This window comes from Rhinolophus sinicus, chromosome 18 (assembly GCF_057876585.1).
Source record: "Rhinolophus sinicus isolate RSI-liver-muscle chromosome 18, RSI-T2T, whole genome shotgun sequence".
Classification (NCBI taxonomy): Eukaryota; Metazoa; Chordata; class Mammalia; order Chiroptera; family Rhinolophidae; genus Rhinolophus; species Rhinolophus sinicus.
The window spans coordinates 12,573,879-12,595,568 of NC_142518.1; the positions used below are offsets into that span (position 1 = coordinate 12,573,879).

General features: G+C 42.7%; 2 protein-coding genes across 2 annotated transcripts in view; one reads left to right on the forward strand and one right to left on the reverse strand.

Moving 5' to 3' along the window:
- The first annotated feature begins 285 nt into the window (after positions 1–285).
- PDHA1 (pyruvate dehydrogenase E1 subunit alpha 1) lies at positions 286–19,114 on the forward strand. Its single transcript, XM_019755418.3, has 11 exons — positions 286–480; positions 8,343–8,402; positions 8,935–9,108; positions 10,094–10,220; positions 10,907–10,998; positions 11,817–11,909; positions 12,750–12,905; positions 13,085–13,156; positions 15,258–15,325; positions 16,506–16,614; positions 17,066–19,114. The coding sequence occupies exons 1-11, from the start codon at positions 424–426 to the stop codon at positions 17,228–17,230; spliced, it is 1,173 nt and encodes a 390-aa protein (XP_019610977.2). The 5' UTR covers positions 286–423; the 3' UTR covers positions 17,231–19,114.
- MAP3K15 (mitogen-activated protein kinase kinase kinase 15) overlaps positions 17,658–21,690 on the reverse strand; it is a 119,410-nt gene continuing 115,377 nt past the window's right edge. Inside the window, exons 26-29 of the mRNA XM_088795091.1 lie at positions 19,891–20,003; positions 18,940–19,031; positions 18,768–18,844; positions 17,658–18,245 (exon numbers count right to left, since the gene is read on the reverse strand). Of these exons, the coding sequence (XP_088651217.1) occupies positions 18,158–18,245; positions 18,768–18,844; positions 18,940–19,031; positions 19,891–20,003 (370 nt within the window). The 3' untranslated portion in view covers positions 17,658–18,157. The remainder of the gene's footprint in view (positions 18,246–18,767; positions 18,845–18,939; positions 19,032–19,890; positions 20,004–21,690) is intronic.

A 21,690-nucleotide genomic window follows, 5' to 3' on the forward strand; every position in this document is an offset into this window, starting at 1 on the left:
GCCTGCACGATTTCCAGTCGTGCACCGCGAATCTTTGGTGCTAAATCCAAGAAGGATCTTTTCCCGTTGGGTTCTGAAGGCGGGGCTGCACTTTCCCATGCACGCGCCCTGGAATCAGCGTCAAGGCAGCCGGCCGCCGCGGGATGACGGAAAGAGCCCTTAGCACCGCCACCTCTGATGCTGACACCCAATGAGCGGCCGCAGGCCTCTATGGTGGGCGGGGAATACCCTGGGGACTCTCCTGATTGGCCCGCGGTCCGGCGCTGCGTATGACGTCTACGTCTCCGTTACGTCGCGCTGCGGTTTAGGCGTGGCGTCTGCTCCGGGCGCCTGAAGGAGATTTGGAGACGCTTGGGCGGCCTTGCCTGGATCGTTAGGCGCCGCCACCGCCATCGCCATCGCCACCGCCACCGCCCTCAGTCCATGAGGAAGATGCTCGCCGCCGTCTCCCGCGTGTTGTCGGGCGCTGCCCAGAAGCCGGTGAGGCGGCATGAGCGGTCCGGGGTGGGGCGCGAGTGGGGTTGAGCCGAGGCCAGAGGCCGGAGGGCGCGGAGAGCGGGCCGGGCGTCCGGGCGTCCGGTGTGGCGCCGCCTAGCGCGCAGCGGGGCGCTCTGGGAGCTGCAGGCCTCTGTTTTACCTCTAGGCGGTGTGTTCTGGCCCTGGCCCTGGGAGGAGCGGCTGCTCGGCCACCTGCGTCGACGGGGGGAGGGGAGCTCCACAAGATCTGCGTGGAGGTCACGGCGCGGGGCGAGGAGATGTGCTCCAGAAGTGCCCGTGCGTTTACTGCACACAGAAAAGGGGGCCTTGGAACCTGCTGGAGTGTCCACTTGACTGTCCCCTTCCCGGCCCACTCATTTTAAGTCTTCCTAACTGCATTCCTCCTCTTGACCCAGAGGCCATGTAGTACGATTAGAGCACGGAATCCGGAGACTGAGTGGCTCCTTAAAACACCAGACTCACCGTTTACTAGCCCTGCGACCTTGGACGAGGTGGTTTCTTTTTTCTTTTTTTAAATATCCCCCTGCTCAGTTTCCTCATTTCTAAAATAGATAGTAAGTTCTTAACCCGTGGGGTTGTCGTGAGGCTTAAACGAACGGTACGTGTGTAAACCTTTCCAAGCAGGTGCCATTTATGTTAAATAATTATTTGAGTGCCCAGTTTGGTATACACGTCTTGAACACCTACGCCCTGCTCTGTGGGGAGTTCAGACAGGGTGAGGCTCCCCAGAAACAAATTTCCTCCCCTTTACTCCCTTAATGTTGAGCTTTTCTTGGCAGTCAATTCCAGAGCAGTCCATCGCAACGCGGAGGAAATTGCCCTCCCCCCTTACACACACACGCACACACGCACGCACACGCGCGCACACGGTAAAAGTAGCCAAAGAAAACAGCAGTGCCGCTGGAGAGGGAAGGGTCAGAGGTTAGCACTATTTCTGGCTCAGGCTTTCAGATGTGCCTAATGTGTAAACTTCTAGCGTTTTGATCTCTAAGCACAGCGAGGTGGTATTTCTTGGTGTAACTACAGGCAAGCTTTGACTTGCAACTCTGGCTCTAGTAACTCCCCCAGGACTTTGTGGCAACTCGGCTTAGGAAGGACAGAGATGGTTGAGAGGTAGGAAGAGGACCCCTCTTGGAATCCCATTGACTGAAGTAACTACAAACACAGTTTGATCGGTTTTTAGCATTTAAATTGTAACTGGAGCTACCTGAAGGAGAAGCGAATTTCGCCATTGTGTGTTTCTGCATGTACACATGCTGCACCCAACATTTATTGAGCTTAATATGTGCCGGTCACTAGGCAAGGTGTGTCACATGCTTTAGGTCATTTAATCTCCACAACAACAGTTTTTAGTCGTAATAGAAACATGTTTTCCACATTATACGGGGCTTGAGTTCTGTATTATGTTAAATTTAAGGGACTACATTAAAAAGGAAAAACTTTGATAGAAGTTTTTGTGATTATCCACGGGAAAAGAAAAATGTGCGTGTGAGTTTTCAAATTATGTTTTTTATTTTTATTAAATTTATTGGGGTGACAATTGTTAGTAAAATTACATAGATTTCAGGTGTACAATTCTGTATTACATCATCTATAAATCCCATTGTGTGTTCATCACCCAGAGTCAGTTCTCCTTCCATCACCATATATTCGATCCCCCTTACCCTCATCTCCCACCCCCCACCCCCCACCCCTCTTACCCTCTGGCAACCACCAAACCATTGTCTGTGTCTATGAGTTTCTGTTTCTCATTTGTTTGTCTTGTTCTTTTGTTGCTTTTGGTTTATATACCACATATCAGTGAAATCACATGGTTCTCTGCTTTCCCGTGTCAGTTCCTGTGAACAGAGAGACGTCATTGTTGAAAATCTGAGCCTCCTTCCTCAGGTGCCCAAAATACTCCTGGTTGTGTTTTCCAATCTCCCAGCAGTGTGTTGGCATGAAATGCAAAGTGCACTTCATCTTCACCTCAGGAAAACTTTGGCCTCTTCAAAAATCATATAACACAGCCCATATCAAATAGAAATGAGTTTTGGGTTATAGTGTGTTGACTGAGTAAAACAAGAGTGGGGTATAACTTCATTCAGTCAAATATTCTTATTGAGAGAAAAGACAGTGGAAATGGATTCCCATGCATAACATTAATTTTTTGTGTGAAGATGAGATACAGTGAAAGAGTTAATGCTTCTTTGAGCCCCGCTCCCTTTTGACTATTTTCTATATTTTTCCATTGCCTGCATATGTGGCATTAGTTATACTAAAGCACAGAGAAAAATATTTTGAAGAGTTATGTATAAACCCTAGATTATGTGTGTCTGTGGCTGTAACGCTGCTGAGTAGTTCCCCCTCCCCACAACAGAGCCAGTCAGCTAATCAGTGTTTCCATAAACTGTAATAATTGATGAGCTGCTCCCCAGAGTGTTCAGTGCACTTCGGGCTCATGGGTCTAGTGTGCTCATTCATCAGGTTTCAGTTGTAGTTAACACAGGCTACTTAGAGGGGTCAAAGTGTTTGTTTTAGAATCATCATAGACCTATACTTTTTTTTTTAAACCTATGCTTTTTAATGCTAAAAAGATAATTGTTAGCGGAAGGAAAACACTTGAAACCGTCATGAGCTGGACAGGTTTGTTGTTCCACAACATGCCAGGTTCCCAGTGATTCTGGGTTTGAAACTTTGATTTGCAAAAGTATCTTTAAAATAATAGCAGAAATTAGTGCCATCAAGACAAAAATGACCAGTTTCTCTCTAAACATAAGTGATACAAACAGGTTTAAGGAATTTATCTTTAAACAAACTCATTGTATGAATTAAAGTAGGTGTATCTCAGAGAACCTAAGTGGAAATGTTGCTGTAATTTATTACGGTGTTCACTTCTCAGGGTTTGAGAGCATCAGGAGTTACTGGGGACTGACCGAGGTGGAAGCCTTGGAACAATGTCCTGCTCTTTCCTCCCTCTCATTGCCACCCTTCAACCAACCCACCAAAACCTTCAGAAACTGGATGTTAGTGCCTCCTACAAAAAGTTGAGAGTCTGCAAAATGAAAGCTGAGAGCCCAGTGTAACTTAAGTTACTTAAGGTACTGAAGTACCTGTGATTTCATATTTGAGGTTGAGAGTTTTCAAAGTTCTTATTTCACAGAAGGTTAAGTTGTATTCAAAAATTTTATTCTTTGTCTTATTGTTTATATTTCTCTTACGACTTCTTTTGTGAGATCTTTACTACCAGTATTCCTTAGGCTTTTTAAGTAGTAGGTAAGATTTTTAATTTATACTGGTAGGATCTGGAATTTAAAAAATATTTTCCCTTTCACTTGAATGGTTGTCATGTATTTAGGAACTTAATGTTTTTATTTTTCAAAATTTGGATGGGTTTGTCAATCTCTCGAAGAGGAATCCCACTTAACAGAAGCCTTTTGTGGCTCTCCAGAGAAAATGGACGGTAATCTTTTCAACAATCTCCACAGTTGTGATATACTCACACTTCTGACATAACTTTTAGCTCTTTCATCCAGTATATCAATGATTCTTCTTAATTTTTGTGATTCATAATAATTAAAATGGGGAGAAAATACCTAAGTAGCTTTCTGGCACTCATAATCTTTGGCTGTACTTTCCTGCTCTTTATTAAACTGTCATTCTTGATGGAGAAAGAAAATTTTACCTGTTCTCAGTTACTACTTCCTGGATGGTTTGAGCTCTAGTTTTAAATCTTTCCAAAGCTACAGTTTCTGTAGCTGTATCTAGAAGATTATTTCTCAATACAAGAAATATTTTTGGCTCCACAAAATAATTTTTAATTAATTTTTCAGTTGACATATAATATTATATTAGTTTCAGGTATACAACATAGTGATTAGACATTTATATAACTTAGAAAATGATCACCTCAATAAATTTAGTACCCATCTGACCCCATACATAGTTATTACAATATTTTTTACTATGTTCTCTATGCTGTACTTTATATCCCTGTGACTATTTTTGTAACTGCCAGTTTGTACTTCTTCCTGCCTTCACCATTTTCACCCATCCCTCCCAGTCTGGCAGCCATAAATTTGTTCTCTGTATCTATGAGTTTGTTTCTATTTTATTTTGTTTTTCAGTTTCCACATATAAGTGAAATCATATAGTATTTGTCTTTCTCTGTCTGACTTATTTCACTTAGCATAATACCCTCTAGGTCCACCCATGTTGTCAGAAATGACAAGATTCCATTCTTTTTTATGGCTTAGTAATATTCCATTATATACCGGAGGTGCCAAAATATGTATACACATGACTTGTACTCATCTTTTGTTATTGGTATATATTGAGTATTACAATTTAAATGCAGTTTTTTCCTTTCTTAAAATGTGTATACATTTTTGGTGTCCTCTGTATATGTATCACATCTCTTTATCCATTCCTCTGTTGATGAACACTTAGGTTGCTTCCGTATCTTATCTATTGTAAATAATGCTGCAATGAATATAGGGGTACATGCATCTTTTCAAATTAGTGTTTTGGATTTATTCAGGTAAATACTCAGAAGTGGAATTGCTAGATCATGAGGTAGTTCTATTTTTAATTTTTTGAGGAACCTCCATACTATTTTCCATAGTGGCTGCACCCATTTGCAATCCCACCAACAGTGCACAAGGGTTCCCTTTTTTCCACATCCTCGCCAACACTTGTTTATTTATTGATAATAACCATTGTGACAGGCGAGAGGTGATATCTCCTTGTGGTTTTAATTTGCATTTCCTTGATGATTAGTGGTGATGTGCATCTTTTCATGTGCCTGTTGTTCATTGGTATGTTCTCTTTCGAGAATTGTCTATTCAGGTCCTCTGGCCATTTTTAAATCAGATTGTTTGGTTTTTTTTGGTGTTTAAGTTATATATATATTTGGTGTTTAAGATACTAAACCCTTATCCCATGTATCATTGGCGAATATCTACTCCCATTCAGTAGGTTGTCTTTTTATTTTGTTGATGGTTTCCTTCACTGTGCAGAAACTTTAGTTTGATGTAGTCCCATTTGTTTTTTCTTCTTTTGTTTCCCTTGCCCGAGGAGAGAGAGAGAGAGAGAGAGAGAGAGAGAGAGAGAGAGAGAGAGAGAGAGAGAGATAAATATAAATATATATAAATAATTAATTTGGACATCTTGACTAGAAGTCCAAAAATTGCGATATCACAAAGCTTACTGCCTATGTTGTCTTCTAGGAGTTTTATGGTTTCAGGTCTTACATTTAAGTCTTTAATCCATTTTGAGTTTATTCTTGTATATGGTATATGAAAGTGGTCTAGTTTCTTTTTGTTTTTTTGCATGTATCCAGTTTTCCAGATACCATTTATTGAAGAGACTGTCTTTACCCCTTTGTATATTCTTGGTATTCTTGCCTCCTTTGTCATAGATTAATTGACCATATAGGCATGGGTTTATTTCTGGGCTCTCTGTTCTGTTCCATCGATTTATATGTCTGTTTTTATGCCAGTACCATGCTGTTTTGATTACTATAGCCTTAGTGTAGTTTGGTATCAGGTAGTGTAATCCCTTCAACTTTGTTCTTCTTTCTCCAAGATTGCTGTGGCTCTTTGAGGTCTTTTGTGGTTCCATATAAATTTTATTTACTTGTTGTAGTTCTGTGAAAAATGCCATTGGTATTTTGATAGGGATTGCATTGACTCTGTAGATTGCTTTGGGTACTATTCTGCGAACTGAGGCTAGCTGCCACTAGTGTCAGGCTCGGGACCCTTTTAGGGGCACCACAGTGTGCACGAAGGCCAGCTGCCACTTGTGCCGAGTTTATAGTCACTTAGTTGAGGCTATGTTCCAAGCCAAGAATGGCCACTGCTTATGCCAGGCTTGGGGCTGCCTGATGCAAATTACTATGCAAGTTCAGACTGGTTGCCGCTTGTGCCAGGCTTGGGTAGCTTAGCACAAACTACAGGGCACACCAAGGCCAGCCACTGCTTATTTAGGGTTTGTGGAGCTTTGAGAGATTTTAGGAAAGTCTGCAGCACTAGCCAAGGCAGGCGCTTGTGTGGGAAAGCCACTGGCAGAGGTTTGCCCAGGTGTGTGAGTTGAGAGGGGCAGATTCTCAAGGGAATCACCAGGGCGAGGTGAACGGTGTTAGCCAGGTTCATGGGAGCTCAGATTTGGCTCCCCCCTGAGTCGGGTTGGCTGTGTAAGGAGAGAGGGTTCAACAAAGCAACAGTGGTACCTGCCAGTACTTCTCTCCCCAGAGAGAGCTGTCCCAACCTCTGCCCCTCCAGTCCTCACCCTGAAACTAGTCAGTTTAGTCCCCTTTAAGTGCCTGGTGCTTTTCAAGCTGCTGCCTCTGCGCAGGAGCGCAGAGCAAGTGAGTTTGTGGGTCCCCTCAAGAAGACTGCTTAGGTCTCCAGCAGACTTCAGTCTTATTTGCATGCAATCCCCACTGGTTTCTAAAGCTCTATGTTATGGGGACTCCTCTCCCCAGCACTGAAGCCCTGGGCTGCGCAGCCTGGTGTGGGGCTGGGACCCCTTGCTCCTCAGTGGGGACCTCCACAGCTGGGATGTGCCTCCCAATTCTTGATCGCCACACTCACTGTGGGTTTGGGACCTGCCCGTTCTGCATCTCTGCGCCTATCAGTCAACATGGCTTCTTTTTTATATCTTTAGTTACAGGACTTCTGTTCAGCTAGTCTTCAGATGGTTCTCAATGATAGTTCTATAATTTAGTTGTAATGTTGATGTCATGGGAGGAGGCAAGCAAAGCATTTACCTTCATCATCTTGACTAGAAGTCCAAAATAAGTTTTTAACCTTTTGTTTGTTACCTCACCCCTCAGCTCTACTTCCCAAATTCCTCAATTTTCTTCACTTACTCTTTATATTAATGGGTTCTCTCTACTTCCGACTTAACTGAAGCATTTATTTCTAGTATTTAAGCGTTTTTCCTCCAGCAAAGTTACTGTCTTGTTGGCTTTAGTAGATAATGGTATATTGATGAAACAACGGCTTGATCCGGAGTGGGGCGGGGAGGCGGAAGAGAGGGGGGGAAGAAGTCATGTTAGTTTACACATCAGTGTGTGAAAACATAGCAGAATTGGTTAAATGTTAATTGGTTAAATGTTTGTGGTCTAACATGGACCTTAGCCATCACATAGAATACTTTTGCTGCGAGCAGGTATGTTCGATTTTAAAAGTGAAAAGGAAACATTTCTCCCAGATTTTTAACTCCCCACCCCCAGTGGTGACAGCCACCCAGACATCAAGAAGGGAACACTGTTGTAGAGAACATCTCTCCTTTCTGGGGCTGTTCAAATGATAAAACATCTCTCAATTAGTTTGTTTTTAAGTCAGGGAGTGCAAGTATCTTTTGTGTTATATGTTTCTCACTGATTATTTACCCCATGCATTGAGTAGTTTAAAATATTTTTCTTATATATCTATTTCATAGAGAAATGGTTTGCCTGAAATAGGGATTGTATCACAGTTTTATTTCAAGAATAATTGTGAAAGTGAAGCTTTATCTTGCTCAGTATATCTGGTTATGACTAAGAATAGCATAAACAAACAAAGCCCACAAATTATCAGTCTCTTCAGCTTGGCCATTAACTTCATTATATTCTTACTGTAATTTCTTTGAAAACAAAATGACTTAAGGGAATTGGTTTGGTTTTTGTCAACATTCTTTTTCTACTGTTTGCCATCAGATCGGAGTTACTATCATGTTTCATTGGCCAAAGCATGGTTTCATTTACATATGTTGGGGCTTATTCAAGTTCCAGGACTGCATACTGATAACTGATTAATAATAGTATTGACTTTAACTGGCAATAAAAGTATTGATATATTTGTATATTTTGGTTTTTCAAGGCAAGCAGAGTGCTCGTGGCATCCCGTAATTTTGCAAACGATGCTACATTTGAAATTAAGGTAAGAGATGTTTTACTTTGTGTTAATAACTTTTCCACACGTGTACTTTGATATACAGTTTTGCTTTTGGAATTGCTTTTTCATAATTTTCCTCCAAATGTTCTAGAATCAAAGGTTCAGAGAAGTTTAGCAAAAATTAGAATTTACACTTCTTAGCAGCTTGCTGATGTTTCAGGGGAGGGGAAATGAGCTAAAAAATGTAAGGACTTAATCCAAAGTTCAGAATGTGATTCAGTAAAACATTTGAATGAGAAGATTCTTAGAATGCTTCTTTGAAAGTTTGTCTTTCAGCCTATAACTCATTTGACTTTTAGAAGTTTTCCGTGAAAGTCATGTTAGACAGATTGCCTTCCTCCAAAAGCCCATCCCATTGCAGTGAGCTTTCTGATGTGAGGCATCAGAAGCAATATGCAGAATTCCTGGTGTGCTCCTGTGGGCTTTTGAGTGAAATGTTATTTGTGATGGAGTTAGATCTTAGAATGGGTTGGTAGTGTTTACATTGTAGGAACTGAAAGATAACTTTCCATGTCAGAAGTGTGATCTTCACCGGCTGGAAGAGGGCCCTCCTGTCACCACGGTGCTCACCAGGGAGGATGGGCTCAAATACTACAGGATGATGCAGACTGTTCGCCGAATGGAGTTAAAGGCAGATCAGCTGTATAAGCAGAAAATTATTCGTGGTTTCTGTCACTTGTGTGATGGCCAGGTGAGTGGGAGTTTTGTGAAAAAGCCATGCTATTCAAGAATTTAAGTGTGGTTTGTATTCAGGGGCTTTTAACCGTGCCTTATGCAGCCGAAGGATTCCAGGCTGGTATGTTAGAATAAAAAGGAGAATTCTGAGAGCTGCTATGAAGCTTATGCTAAAGACGTGCTTCACACATCACACTGCTGATTTCATACGCCTTTCTGGCATTGTGACAACCTGTATTGGATATACTTTGGGGGGGGGGGGAGGGTTGTGTGTGTGTGTTTTGTTTTGTTTTATAGGTTTAGACCAAGAGTTATAAATTCAAATGCCTACAGGGACCAGGTAGGTAGAATAAATGAGGGAAGAAGGCCAGCTATATAAAAAATAGAGTGGTGAGGCGGCCGGTTAGCTCAGTTGGTTGGAGCGCGGTGCTCTTACAAGAAGGTTGCCGGTTCAATACCCACGTGGGCCACTGAGCTGCGCCCTCCACAACTAGACTGAAACAACTACTTGATTTGGAGCTGACGGGTCCTGGAAAAACACACTTAAATAAATAAAAGTTAGAAAAAAATAGAGTGGTGACAGGGACTGGATTGGTGGGGAACTGGATCGGGCAGGTCCCACCTGCAGGGGGTGTTATGACTTGGTTGTAGCCAGTTGCTGCCATATGGAAACATGGGGCTAATGCTTCCTGTTTGTTCATTTCTTCAAGAGAAGACCGAAGTCTCAATTTTCATCTGAGAGTCCCTCAATGTTTTAATGTTTTTTCAAATCGCCGTACAGGCTAAAGGAAACAGCACATCTGTGGATTGCCAGTTTACGGCCTCTGGCTTAGGCCTTACCTTCTGTGTGTGATGAAAAAATGCTTTCTGTATTTCTGTCTACTATGCTTTCTGTAGTTACTAATGAAGAGTTTGATTAGGCCCAATATTTCATAACAGGATAGGACAGCTTTTATCAGAAATGTGTATTGTATTCACTCATCTCTGCTTCTTTAACGCAGGAAGCTTGTTGTGTGGGCCTGGAGGCCGGCATAAATCCCACAGACCATCTGATCACAGCCTATCGGGCTCATGGCTTTACCTTCACTCGCGGGCTTACTGTCCGGGAAATTCTTGCAGAGCTTACAGGTTTGCTATTGGTTTACAAAAGGGAAATTAATGAATTAAGTTTTCAAATCTCTCCTATTAAGATGCTAACCGTTATGTTATTAATATTAAAACCTTTTTGAGTTAAACAAAAACCTCTCCTTTTTGGTGCTCTGTTACCTCTGTTGTGCTTGAGTGAACTGACCATTTTGGGGGTCATCTAATCCCTCAGGTAAAAGCTTTAAAAGGTTGGCTCTATAAAATGTGAATGTGTTTATTATACTCAAGCATGCCAGCAGAAATCTAGTACTCATAGAAAATAGAGTAGAAGCGTGTAATGGTTTGCAATTTAAATTCTAGGAACCTTCTTAAATATCCCTTTGTCTTTGTCCCCTTTGACTCTTGAACTTAGTAGACCGTTGTAGGAGAAATGAGAAGATGTTTGTAATTGACAAAGAAAAAAAAAAGTCCAGCTTATGCTAGCATTTGAAGGAAACTCAGTGATTGGAGAGCTGGAAAGGTTGGAAGCTGAAGGACATGGGACTAGTCTGGTCTTCATTATAAATGTCTGGAGACACGGAGGGATATCTGTTTGCTTAGAGGGGCAGTTGATTATGTACAATTGAATTGGCCTCTGAGTTCTAATGTTGAGCCTCTAAGTAAATGCTTGGGGTGTGGTTTTGTCTTGTGCATCTGTGTGATGCATGTGTGTGCGCTGCCATTTCCAGGACGAAGAGGCGGTTGTGCTAAAGGAAAAGGAGGATCGATGCATATGTATGCCAAGAACTTCTACGGGGGCAACGGTATCGTCGGGGCTCAGGTAGTCACAGTGAGGATGGCATGTTCTCCTAGATTTGGCCCCGGCCTGTGTCTTTGTAGTACGTAGTTCATACACCAGAGAATTTTCCTCTGATGTATTTTAGTACTTTGGGGGCTTAGTGTGCTTAAAAGACCTATTGCTTCATACCCTAGCATTTGCTCATTTAGTAAATAGGTTTGGACCATGATTTAAAGTTTTTCCTTTTCGGTATTTGTTAGGATTTATAAGTAAGCAAGCGGCTGTAGCAGTGGAGCTATCCCCTCACCTTTTTATTTATATTTACATACATTAATTGCTTCATCTCATCCATCTGCCCTACGTCTCCCTGCTGTAGGCAGCGCTGATGCTGCTGCCAGACAGGGAGACACAGCTGCTTAGGGTCTCAGGCCGGCTTAGAGCCCAAGCCGCCTTCTGTGATTATATCGTCCTCCTTGTTCTCCTCAGTGAGGGGACTGTGAAGGAGTAACAGCATGAAATCCTATCTACATTGTTTGGTTTACTTTCTAATATGTTGAGATTCTACAGTATGTTTTTTAAAAAGAAAAAAACCTAGGTTTCATTTTTAGACTTAGTAGTTGAATCTTTGAGTGTAGAAATGTTATTGCTTAAATGATTGAAATAGAGAATAAAAAGTATTCATCTTACTTTCCTGGTTTGTCTATAATGTTGGGGGTAGGGTAAGCAGAGGAAAGGTTGCGGTAGGAAGAGTTTGTAGCGACAGTGTAATTTCTGTCTCTGGCCAGGACTTAAAATTCAGAGCATTAATTTCCCCACTCATGGGTTTCTGTGCTTCCTTTCTTGCTGGTCGTTACTATTAGGTGCCCCTGGGAGCTGGCATTGCACTGGCCTGTAAGTACAACGGGAAAGATGAGATCTGTCTGACTTTATATGGCGATGGCGCTGCCAATCAGGTGAGTACGTGTCTCTTAGCTTTCTAATGACGAATATAATTGTATTTCCACAGTGTTGAATAGTCATAGGTCAGTTTGTAGAGGAGTCGCATGTTACTTCTTAGTTGAAATAACCCTTCACAGGGCAAGCTGAAAGTTGCATTTATGGCCAAATTAGAGGTTTGCCTCTTGGCAAGTTTCCCAAGTGCTTTATAGGAGCGCACTCCTGTGAGGGAGCTCTCCGTAGCTCTACCCCAGTGCTTCACAAGCTCTGTGCTGAAGGATCTTCTTATATTTTAACCCATTGCAAACTAATTCTTAAACCAGTACTGTAATGTGCAAACTCAGTCTCTTAGATGCCTTGGCATCGTCAGCCTCCTCATAGTGTAGTTTCTGAGCTCTGACTCTGTCTCTGCTTCTCCTGTCACGGTCTGAGTCATCACCAGTCTGTGGATGACACTTTGTGAGGCCCGGGTCTGGATGCTAACTAATTCTCAGACACTGGTTCACTCTGTTATCCAGTTTTATGTTTATAATAAAACATAAAACTAGGAAGCCACATGTTTTTACATGTTGGTCTTTTCTCTGGTGTAGTCTGTACTGTTGCCTTGACCCCACAGAAACAAGTGGTGGTGGTTGGTTAGTCACTTCTCTTAGTTGCAAAAGATGGTGCTGACTGCTTCTCCCTTCCTCCCCCACCCCAACACACATTTCTTTCCTCAAGAGCTTGCTTATGGAACATGAGACTTTTTATCCTTTATGAGAGCTTTCTCTGCCAGGTAGAACAGCAGCTGTTAGGATGGTGAGGTCTAGAGGAAAATAGAAAAATGAAACCACTTGAACCTTTTTATGTATTTCCAGGGTCAGATATTTGAAGCTTACAATATGGCAGCTTTGTGGAAATTACCTTGTATTTTCATCTGTGAAAATAACCGCTATGGAATGGGAACGTCTGTTGAGCGAGCAGCAGCCAGTACGGATTACTATAAGAGAGGCGACTTCATTCCTGGGCTGAGGGTAAGGACACCTGTTGTAGAGCCAGGGCAACACCTTCATGGCACGATACCTCTGTGCGTGCCCTTGACAATCTCAAATTGAAGAGTTCTGTTTTCTTAGTGCAGGAACAGGTCATGTAGAATTAAAATGGTTTTAGACAGTTTGATTTATGCTTTGCCCCCTTTCCCATGTATTAACAGGTAGATGGAATGGATGTCCTGTGTGTCCGGGAGGCAACAAAGTTTGCAGCCTCCCACTGTAGATCTGGAAAGGTAAGACTTTCTCTTAAACCTCTGGGCTAGACGTTTCTAAAGATGTTTATCTAAGAGTTAAAAGAATGCCCCCCATGTCTGTCGTAGCGATGCAGGGGTGCTGCTGATTGACTTGTACAGAAGATAGAAGCAGAGTCCAGTGCAGCGCATTGGGTCCCTTCATAAATAGCACCGTCTTAGTAGCTCTCCTCCAGGGAGACATTCCATGTTGCCCCCACTTGGGGTAACTCTTTTCTTCCAGTGATTCCTCAGCATTTTGCCTCTGTCTTCATCGTGACACTTAATCTGATTTGCTTTTTGGTTTGGTTAATTATGTGCCTCCAACCCCCCATTAATTATAAGCCCCTTTAGTTAACAGATTGGGGACCCCCACAGTGCTCAGCACAGAACTTTGCTTATAAGATAGGCATTCAGTGTTAGTTTGTATTCTATAAATTAAATATTATGGTTAAAGTATATAATCTTAGTCTTGCTGTTTCCGTCCTAAGAATCTTGACCTTTCAGTTACAGCAGTAGAGCAAGAGGGAAACAGTGAGATTGGCCTGAAAAGAGGCTTATGTGCCATCAGAGCTAATCCAAAGATGTTGTTCTCCCTAAATCAGTGTTCCACAGCCCAGAAAGCGTGCCCCTGAGGTTTACCTATCAGTGAGTCCCCCTGTGTGTGTGTTCAGGCAGTTCTGCAAATAAGATTTGGCTAGCAGTGGTGAAAAGGTGAAGCAGGGAGGGAAATACAGGGCACTTAAACAAGAGCAAGTGAGAATAATAAAATAGAGCATGACTAGGATGGCAGGTTGGTGCCAGTAGGCCAGCAATCTACATCCAGGATGAAGGGTCCAGGCCTGGGTGGTGGGTACCAACCATCCCTCTCCCAGTTCCTGAAAGAATATGTGGGATCTATCACTACACGGAAAGAGATCGGTGGTTTACAACATGTGTTGACTTTCCCAGCTGACCAAAGCCAAATCTTGGAATTAGGGGAGGGTCTGCAAACCCCCTTATCACCACCGCCTTAGCCCAACCCATTGTGCTTCTGGCTGCTGGATTACATAACAATAGGTGACAAGTTATTGAGGGATTGATGTATGTCAGCTAACACACTAAGCACTTTTTATGTATTACTTAATTGGCATGACTCTGTGTTAGGTTATTACTGTTTTGCAGATGAGGAAACTGAGACACAGAGCAGTTAAGGGTACATAGCTACTATATGTTACAGCCAGGATTGGAACCCAAGTACTTGTACTCAGAGTCCCCCTTTATAACTGCTACACCAGACTGCCCAGGGATCCTAGACCCACCTCCTTCCCCTCCATTTAAAGTCGTTTTCTGCAAGGGAGCTAGTGTAGCATGAGCAAGCTGGCTGGTGGTAACCGGGCTGGCAGGACTCCAGCAGAGTCACTGGGTTAAGTGTTAGGTCCTCGGTGCCTGTCAGCTTTGTGACACGTTAGCCAGATCTGTGTGAAGCAGGATTGGTTGCCATCCCCTGCAGAGATGCTGCCTGAAATGGGTGTAAGGTGGAAATTCACCTACCCAGCCTATCTTTACTTCTCCCATCCTTCTGTACTTTCTAGCACACACAGCAGTTTGCTTTTAATCTGTTTCATTAGAGTTTATATTAGTATTTTTCTGTAGTATTTTAAAAGGATCAGAATGCTTGTAGATCATTTCATCTGTGACTGGGGGAAAAAGACAAGCCTGTTGCCCTGAAGATACTCATAATAGCCATCCCCTCTCCCTCTGCCATATCTGCTTTCTAATAGGTTTTTCTTCCTTTAAGCTGTTTTTGTAGGATTGTGCATCAAAAGCAATGTTGATGAAATAGACAATTCTTTATTTACTATCAATGGGCTCTATAACATGCTAAATGCTTTTTTGATTCAAAAGAGGTGGTGGCAGGTTGCTTTTATTAGGTTCCTGTTAAAAGTGAGGCTGAAACATGCAATAAATCGGTATTAGAAATGAGAACAGATAACTTAAGGATCAGTCAACTAATAAATTCTTGACAGCTCAGCTGATTTATAGATGTGATGAGAATGTCTTTGATCCCGAAAGGGTGTGCTGTGCCTGTCGTCTCACCTGTCTCCCTTGGGTTCCATTTCAGGGGCCCATACTGATGGAGCTGCAGACTTACCGTTACCATGGGCACAGCATGAGTGATCCTGGAGTCAGGTGTGGTCATGGGAAATCTGAGCATGGTGTCCAGAGTTGGGTGGGCTTTGAATGGTGCTACTCACATGAAAAAGCAAAGCATTTCAATATTTGCTTTTGAAGCCAGACGCCAGTTGGCTTCATGCACTGAATTAGTTGGCATCAAGTAGTTAATTGGAGTCCTGGCCTGAAAGCAGTGCCTCTCGATAAATTGGTTCCAATATAGAAAGCATTCTGAAAATCCCTACTATATATAGTGTCTACATATTAGCATGAGCAGCAATAAAAAAGTTGCAGAGAGAAATTGTTCCATAAAGCAATGGTAAAGTAGTATATTGGGGGTCATTTAACTTTTGTGGGCATTACCTCAAATTTCTTCATGGCACATTCCTCCTGAAGAGTCATAATTTGAAAATGTTCTTCTGGCTGGCATGGAGCAAGGCCAGCTGGCACGTGGAGTATTCAAAATGTTAGATTAGATCAGTCATAAAAAGGAGTTTTATTTGTCACTTAGTAACTCTTTCATGTAATGCTGCAGTCCCAGAGTGTGACACACAGCAGTAGATTTAGTCACAGTAAGCCGTAACAAGTCTGAGTGTAGAATGGAGTTCTAAGGGAATATGTTATAAAGAGCAACTTATATGGAAAAATGCACTTTGTAATTCTGCTGCTTTCAAAGAATGGTAGAGCCCTTGTTTCTAGTGTTATTTCAAATGATATGTGGGACATGTATTATAGATTCAAGAATTGGAAAACCTCCTATTTGAGTTTTTGCTGGCCACACTCCTCTGGGGTCTTAAGGGAGAAAGGAAAGACATTTATTTACTGCTTGGCATTCTGCTGCTTCAAAGTCTGTGGTTGTTACCACGTAAAACCATCTCCACTGTCCCGCGTGAAATGTAGGAGCTCAAAAGGGTGGGACAGAAACAGGCTCTACAACTTCTTCATACCCTACCTCTAGATCAAAGCAGCAAATAAAAACTTGGCCCCTGTTGTCAGAATGCTGGAGAAGCCAGGTGAATTGCCAGTGTAGGATTTTCTATAAAAGATACAAGGAGCTCTTACAGAATGTTAGGCTGAGTTCTTGTACTTTGAAAGTGTAATTCTGCCATTTCCTCAGTGACATAGGTGTTTCCCAGAACTGCCTTTGTTATGCTGGACCTGTTTTTACCCACTTCTCACTACATTTCCCTCCCTGTAGTTATCGTACACGAGAAGAAATTCAGGAAGTGAGAAGTAAGAGTGACCCGATCATGCTTCTCAAGGACAGAATGGTGAACAGCAATCTTGCCAGTGTTGAAGAATTAAAGGTACCGGCACTCTCTGTTGTTTCAAGTCTGCCTTTAACGGCGGGCTCTGCTTTCTGACCAATCGATTTTTCTCTACACAAAAAGCTGCCGCTCCTAGTGGGAAGTATGTAGTACCACAGGACGTTAATCAGTCATATTGGCAAAGCCTTTAAGCCCCCCAAGAACACAATTTTCCCCTAGAAATATACTTTTGATTTTTTTATTCATAAATGTTCCCTTGCCAGGGGATATCTGTTTTTTTAAATGTTGACGTCTGTACTCCAAAATGTTCCTCGGTAGATCATTCATTGTGTCATTTAGTTAAAAAATAACATCTTTGGAAAATAACAGCTATTAATACTTCTAGTACTAGAAGAATTGTTGGTATACCAGTGACAGGCTCTGAGGGGAACTAGTCAGTACTGAAGGTGTGTTTGCAAAAAATCTCTCCAACTGTAAATCTGATTTTTAGGAAATTGATGTTGAAGTGAGGAAGGAAATTGAGGATGCTGCGCAGTTTGCCACAGCCGATCCTGAACCGCCTTTGGAAGAACTAGGATATCACATCTACTCCAACGAGCCGCCTTTTGAAGTTCGGGGTGCAAATCAGTGGATCAAGTTTAAGTCCGTCAGTTAACGGGAGAGTGCACGTATGCGTGGTCCCACCTTCAGTGGGCTATCTGACAGCAACTGGAAGGAACTCTTGTTCTCAAACTTTGTTAAGGAGGGAAACCCCATAGGAAAGTATGTAGATTAAGGTAGGAACTGCATGCAGTTTATATAGTGTTGCATTATAAGACGTTATTGCACACTTAGTTATTTAGTGTGAATATTAAAGGTTATTTAGATTTGTATAGGTCTAAAATAAGCAGTATAGAGTTTGCTCAACCTTCTTTCAAATTATTTCCTTAACATAGTTTTATTTGATTTAGTTGTATACTATTTTAACAAGTACGTTTTAATTACTAAAAGGAAAAACAATTCCTTGTATGTCTGTCCGACTCTGCCACCTTTTTGTGGGGGGCTCATTCCCTTGGCATACTCACATTACCTCCACAGCGTACCTTAATGCACATAGTATTTATTACAACCAGGCAAGTAGAAAGACAACTCTACTTTTAAATAGGAATACTTCAGAATCATTACAAAGGCCAAATAACTTAGTTATCTCCATTTATACGGTCATAATCAAACATTAAATACAAGGTATATTTATATCAATTTTCTTTTTCAAATTTAAGTGCAATGCCAGTTAATAGTAATGTGTAACCTGAAACAGTGATTTCCAGCCTTTTTGTTATTTTAAACACCCATTGTTTCACCTTTCCAACAAGTGCTATATAGGGTGTACTAATTTTTTCATTGAAATTTATTAAAATTTATTTTTAAGAATTCTATAATACCCTAGTCAAAATTAGGGTTCACAATCACTGTTCTCACAATACATACAGTTCTACTCACCTATAACACGTTAACAACAGGTTAAAAGAAACCATCTCAGTAATGCTGTAGCAGCAGAGACGTCAGCTTCTTGCTCCCTCTGCGCCCTGGCCCAGCTGACTGGTTAAGCGTTATTGGGGGTGGCCAGGGCCCCCTGAGCCTGTCTTCTGTACCGGGAGACTGCAGCCCAGAGCCTGCAGAGGAGCCCACCACTACGAAAGAAATGCAAGAGTCTCCTTTAGAGGCAAAGCAACACCCCTTATGGCCAAAACTATAGCATGTAAGTCCAGGCTTGTCTAGGTTTGCCATCTAGTCTTCAAAGCTTACCTAAAATAGAAATATATTCTCTTCACATACGGATTTACCACTTAGGCCCTAGAGGTATGTACAGGAGTGCTGGTGCATCTGTGCAGAGCAGGCCATTTAAGATGCCACAGGAATGAGAATGCAGGTCGCAGTTTAAAGAAAGGGTTCAGGAATAGCATGAATGGCAGGAGAAGGAGAGCACTTCTGTCACCTTCCTACTTCTCGCTGACTTTTCCTGCCAGGCTTTCAGCTTCTGCCACCTCTCGGCTTTTTCCAGCTTCAACCTGGGAAAACTCCAGAGTTTGGAGCTTTCTGACTAAGGCATAGGAAAAGGTACCAGCACTTTGTTTTCTACTGCTTTATGTAAAAGCATAAACACATGAAAAAGCCATTTTCTACTATACAAAGTGTTTTGAGGCTATTCTTACCGTAGTCTAAGGTATCTTAGATCTTCCTTAGTGATATCATTAAGAATATCAGAAAGTGTATAACCCTCTTCAACAATCTGAAACCAAGAGCAAATACATAGGAGCTAAGCAGCTTGGTAATAACATAGGAATGGGGTTATTTGGGGGCGGGTGTGTGTGTGTGTAAATTTACCTTTTCAATTGCATTTGCATCTGCTCCTTGCAGTTGTAACCAGTCTACAAGGTCTTTATCTGTCCTCTGCCCAGGCGGGGACGCTGGATTCCCTGTATTATGTAATGTATATTGATGTGTAACAGTAAAACTCTTCAAAAGAAGTTGGTTGAAATAAACTATTCCAGAATGTAAATGTGATGTGAAAAGGAAATGCATTCAGCCTGACTCAGTTGCTCTAATACACATTGCACAACAATCTATAGTTCTTGGATTCACTCTAGCAATTCAAATAATCCTTGCCTACGACCTGTATGGAATTTAGTATGTTTGTCTATCATTTTAAATGCTTATTCCTATCTTTAAAATGCCTTTTCTGAGGAGTCACATCGCTAACTGCACTGGAAATCAAATGCAGAAATGGTTTCAGTTATTGAGGTTTTGCATCAGAGCTTATCCATTCCAAGAGGTAGCTGTAGCCCTCTAGTAAGTGGCACAAAATGAACAAGGTAGGTTTACTGAGGTATAATTTGTACAGTAAAGCACCCTTTAGTTATGCAGCACTGTGAACTGTGACAGTCATATGGCCACTACAATCAAGACACAAATTTCCATGACCCTAAAAAGTTCTCGTGGTCTTTATTTTATAATCAGGCACCCACCCATTCTGATTTGTTTTCTGACCCTATAGTTTTGCCTTTAACAGTATATTGTATAAAGTATTCTGTATTTATGGAGTTATAGTATGTAGCCTTTTGAATCTGACTTCTTTCACTTAGCAATAATGCATTTGCAATTCATCCGTGTTTTTGAATTTACCAGTAGTTCCTTTTTATTGGTTAGTATTCCAGAATCTACTGTGTTACTGGTTCGACAGAGACTAACCTCAGCTATGTCAAGGCTGACTAGAACATTAGCCCCCTTTTAAATGGGGTCACACAGTTAAGTCAGAACAAGTGGAAGATCACTCACCGTCAGATTTGAATTGTGACTGGAGGTGATACAATTCTTGAGTTTTCTGTTCTAGGGTTTGCCGTAGAAGATTCTGGTACTCTCTCTCTCTTTGAACTAGGTGTTCCAAAAGTCTGTTTTTTTAGAAAAAAAAAAAGCCATCACCCAGAGAATGTCTAACACCATTCAATTCAACTCAAACATTTGTTGAACATTCGATTGAAAAGAAATGGCCCAGCCCCCAATGGTCAGTCTGATTTCTTCAAAGTTCTGTGATCAGGTTTCAGCTCACACATGGGCACCTTCCTTGTGTTTCCTCCCCTTGGAAACACACCAGTGCTCAGAGCGTGGCTATATATTGTCTCAAAATGTGTCATGAACCAAAAGATCACCTGGTGGAACTCAGCCAGAGAGATGATCTGGGGTGACCTGATAACTTCGGCTTGTCTCCCTCAACCAGTCAGGCTCTTTGCTCCCAGGGGACGAAGCCAAGCTCCTGATGGAACAGCTTGGGGTGAGAGGGACGGGAGAAGCGCTGGCCTGAAGGTGGGAGTGCTACTGCGAACCCTTCCAGGAGGCAGGCACCGGCCCACACACAGGGACAGCGGTTCCCCTGCCATCACGGGGCAGTAGGTGCCGCCGTGATGCTCTGCCCAGCGCCGGCGAAGGCTCCCCCGCACCCCCGGGACGGGAGGGACGGGGCTTTGGAGGGACTGACGGCTGGCTTGTCAGCTGCTCGTAGTCGGGTGCTGCTATTTCACTACTAATTCTGAGATGAGGGAAACATACTAGCAACAGTGGAGAAGAATAACCTTCGAACACGTAACATTTTATGAATTGGGTAATTACAAACTTTACCAGAAAAACATTTTAAAGAAGTGCTAAGTATTACTATCAACTTTCACATTTGTCATATTTCTAAAACTTGACGCATTTTGCCACCACTACCAATTAATTTAAAAATTCTGTGGGGGGGGCCGGCCCGGTGGCTCGGGCGGTTGGAGCTCCGTGCTCCTAACTCCTAACTCCGAAGGCTGCCGGTTCGATTCCCACATGGGCCAGTGGGCTCCCAGCCACAAGGTTGCCAGTTCAATTCCTCGAGTCCCGCAAGGGATGGTGGGCTCTGCCCCCTGCAACTAAGATTGAACACGGCACCTTGAGCTGAGCTGCCTCCCGGATGGCTCAGTTGTTGGTTGGAGTGCAGGCTCTCAACCACAAGGTTGCCAGTTCAATTCCTCGACTCCCGCAAGGGATGGTGGGCAGCGCCCCCTGCAACTAAAATTGAACATGGCACCTTGAGCTGAGCTGCCGCTGAGGTCCCGGATGGCTCAGTTGGTTGGAGTATGTCCTCTCAACCACAAGGTTGCCGGTTCGACTCCCGCAAGGGATGGTGGGCTGCGCCCCCTGCAACTAGCAACGGCAACTGGACCTGGAGCTGAGCTGCGCCCTCCACAACTAAGACAGAACAACAACTTGAATCTGAACAGAACCCTCCACAACTAAGATTGAAAGGACAACAACTTGACTTGAAGAAAAAGTCCTGTTCCCCTTCCCCAATAAAAAAAAAAAATCTTAAAAAAAAAAAAAAAAAAAAAAAAAATTCTGTGGGGTCAGGGTTATGGGACACATGCCATCGACAGAGTGCAAACCAGTCCCCAACTTGGCGACTTGTGCAGTGGCAGGCTGCAGATGTCCACTGCTGAACCGGCTGCACCCCCAGGCCATGCCCGGGGCCCCATGTGGCAAAAAGAAAGAAGGAGCTGCTGCCGCCTTCAGTGTGGTTCACTTCTGTGTGGCCTGTGGCACTGTACCTGACTCCAC

Coding starts and splice junctions, on each gene's coding strand:
- PDHA1 (XM_019755418.3), top strand. CDS start 424: ATGAGGAAGATGCTCGCCGCCGTCTCCCGCGTGTTGTCGGGCGCTGCC. Junction 15,326..16,505: donor ATGAGTGATCCTGGAGTCAG/GTGTGGTCATGG, acceptor CCCTCCCTGTAG/TTATCGTACACGAGAAGAAA. Junction 16,615..17,065: donor CCAGTGTTGAAGAATTAAAG/GTACCGGCACTC, acceptor TCTGATTTTTAG/GAAATTGATGTTGAAGTGAG.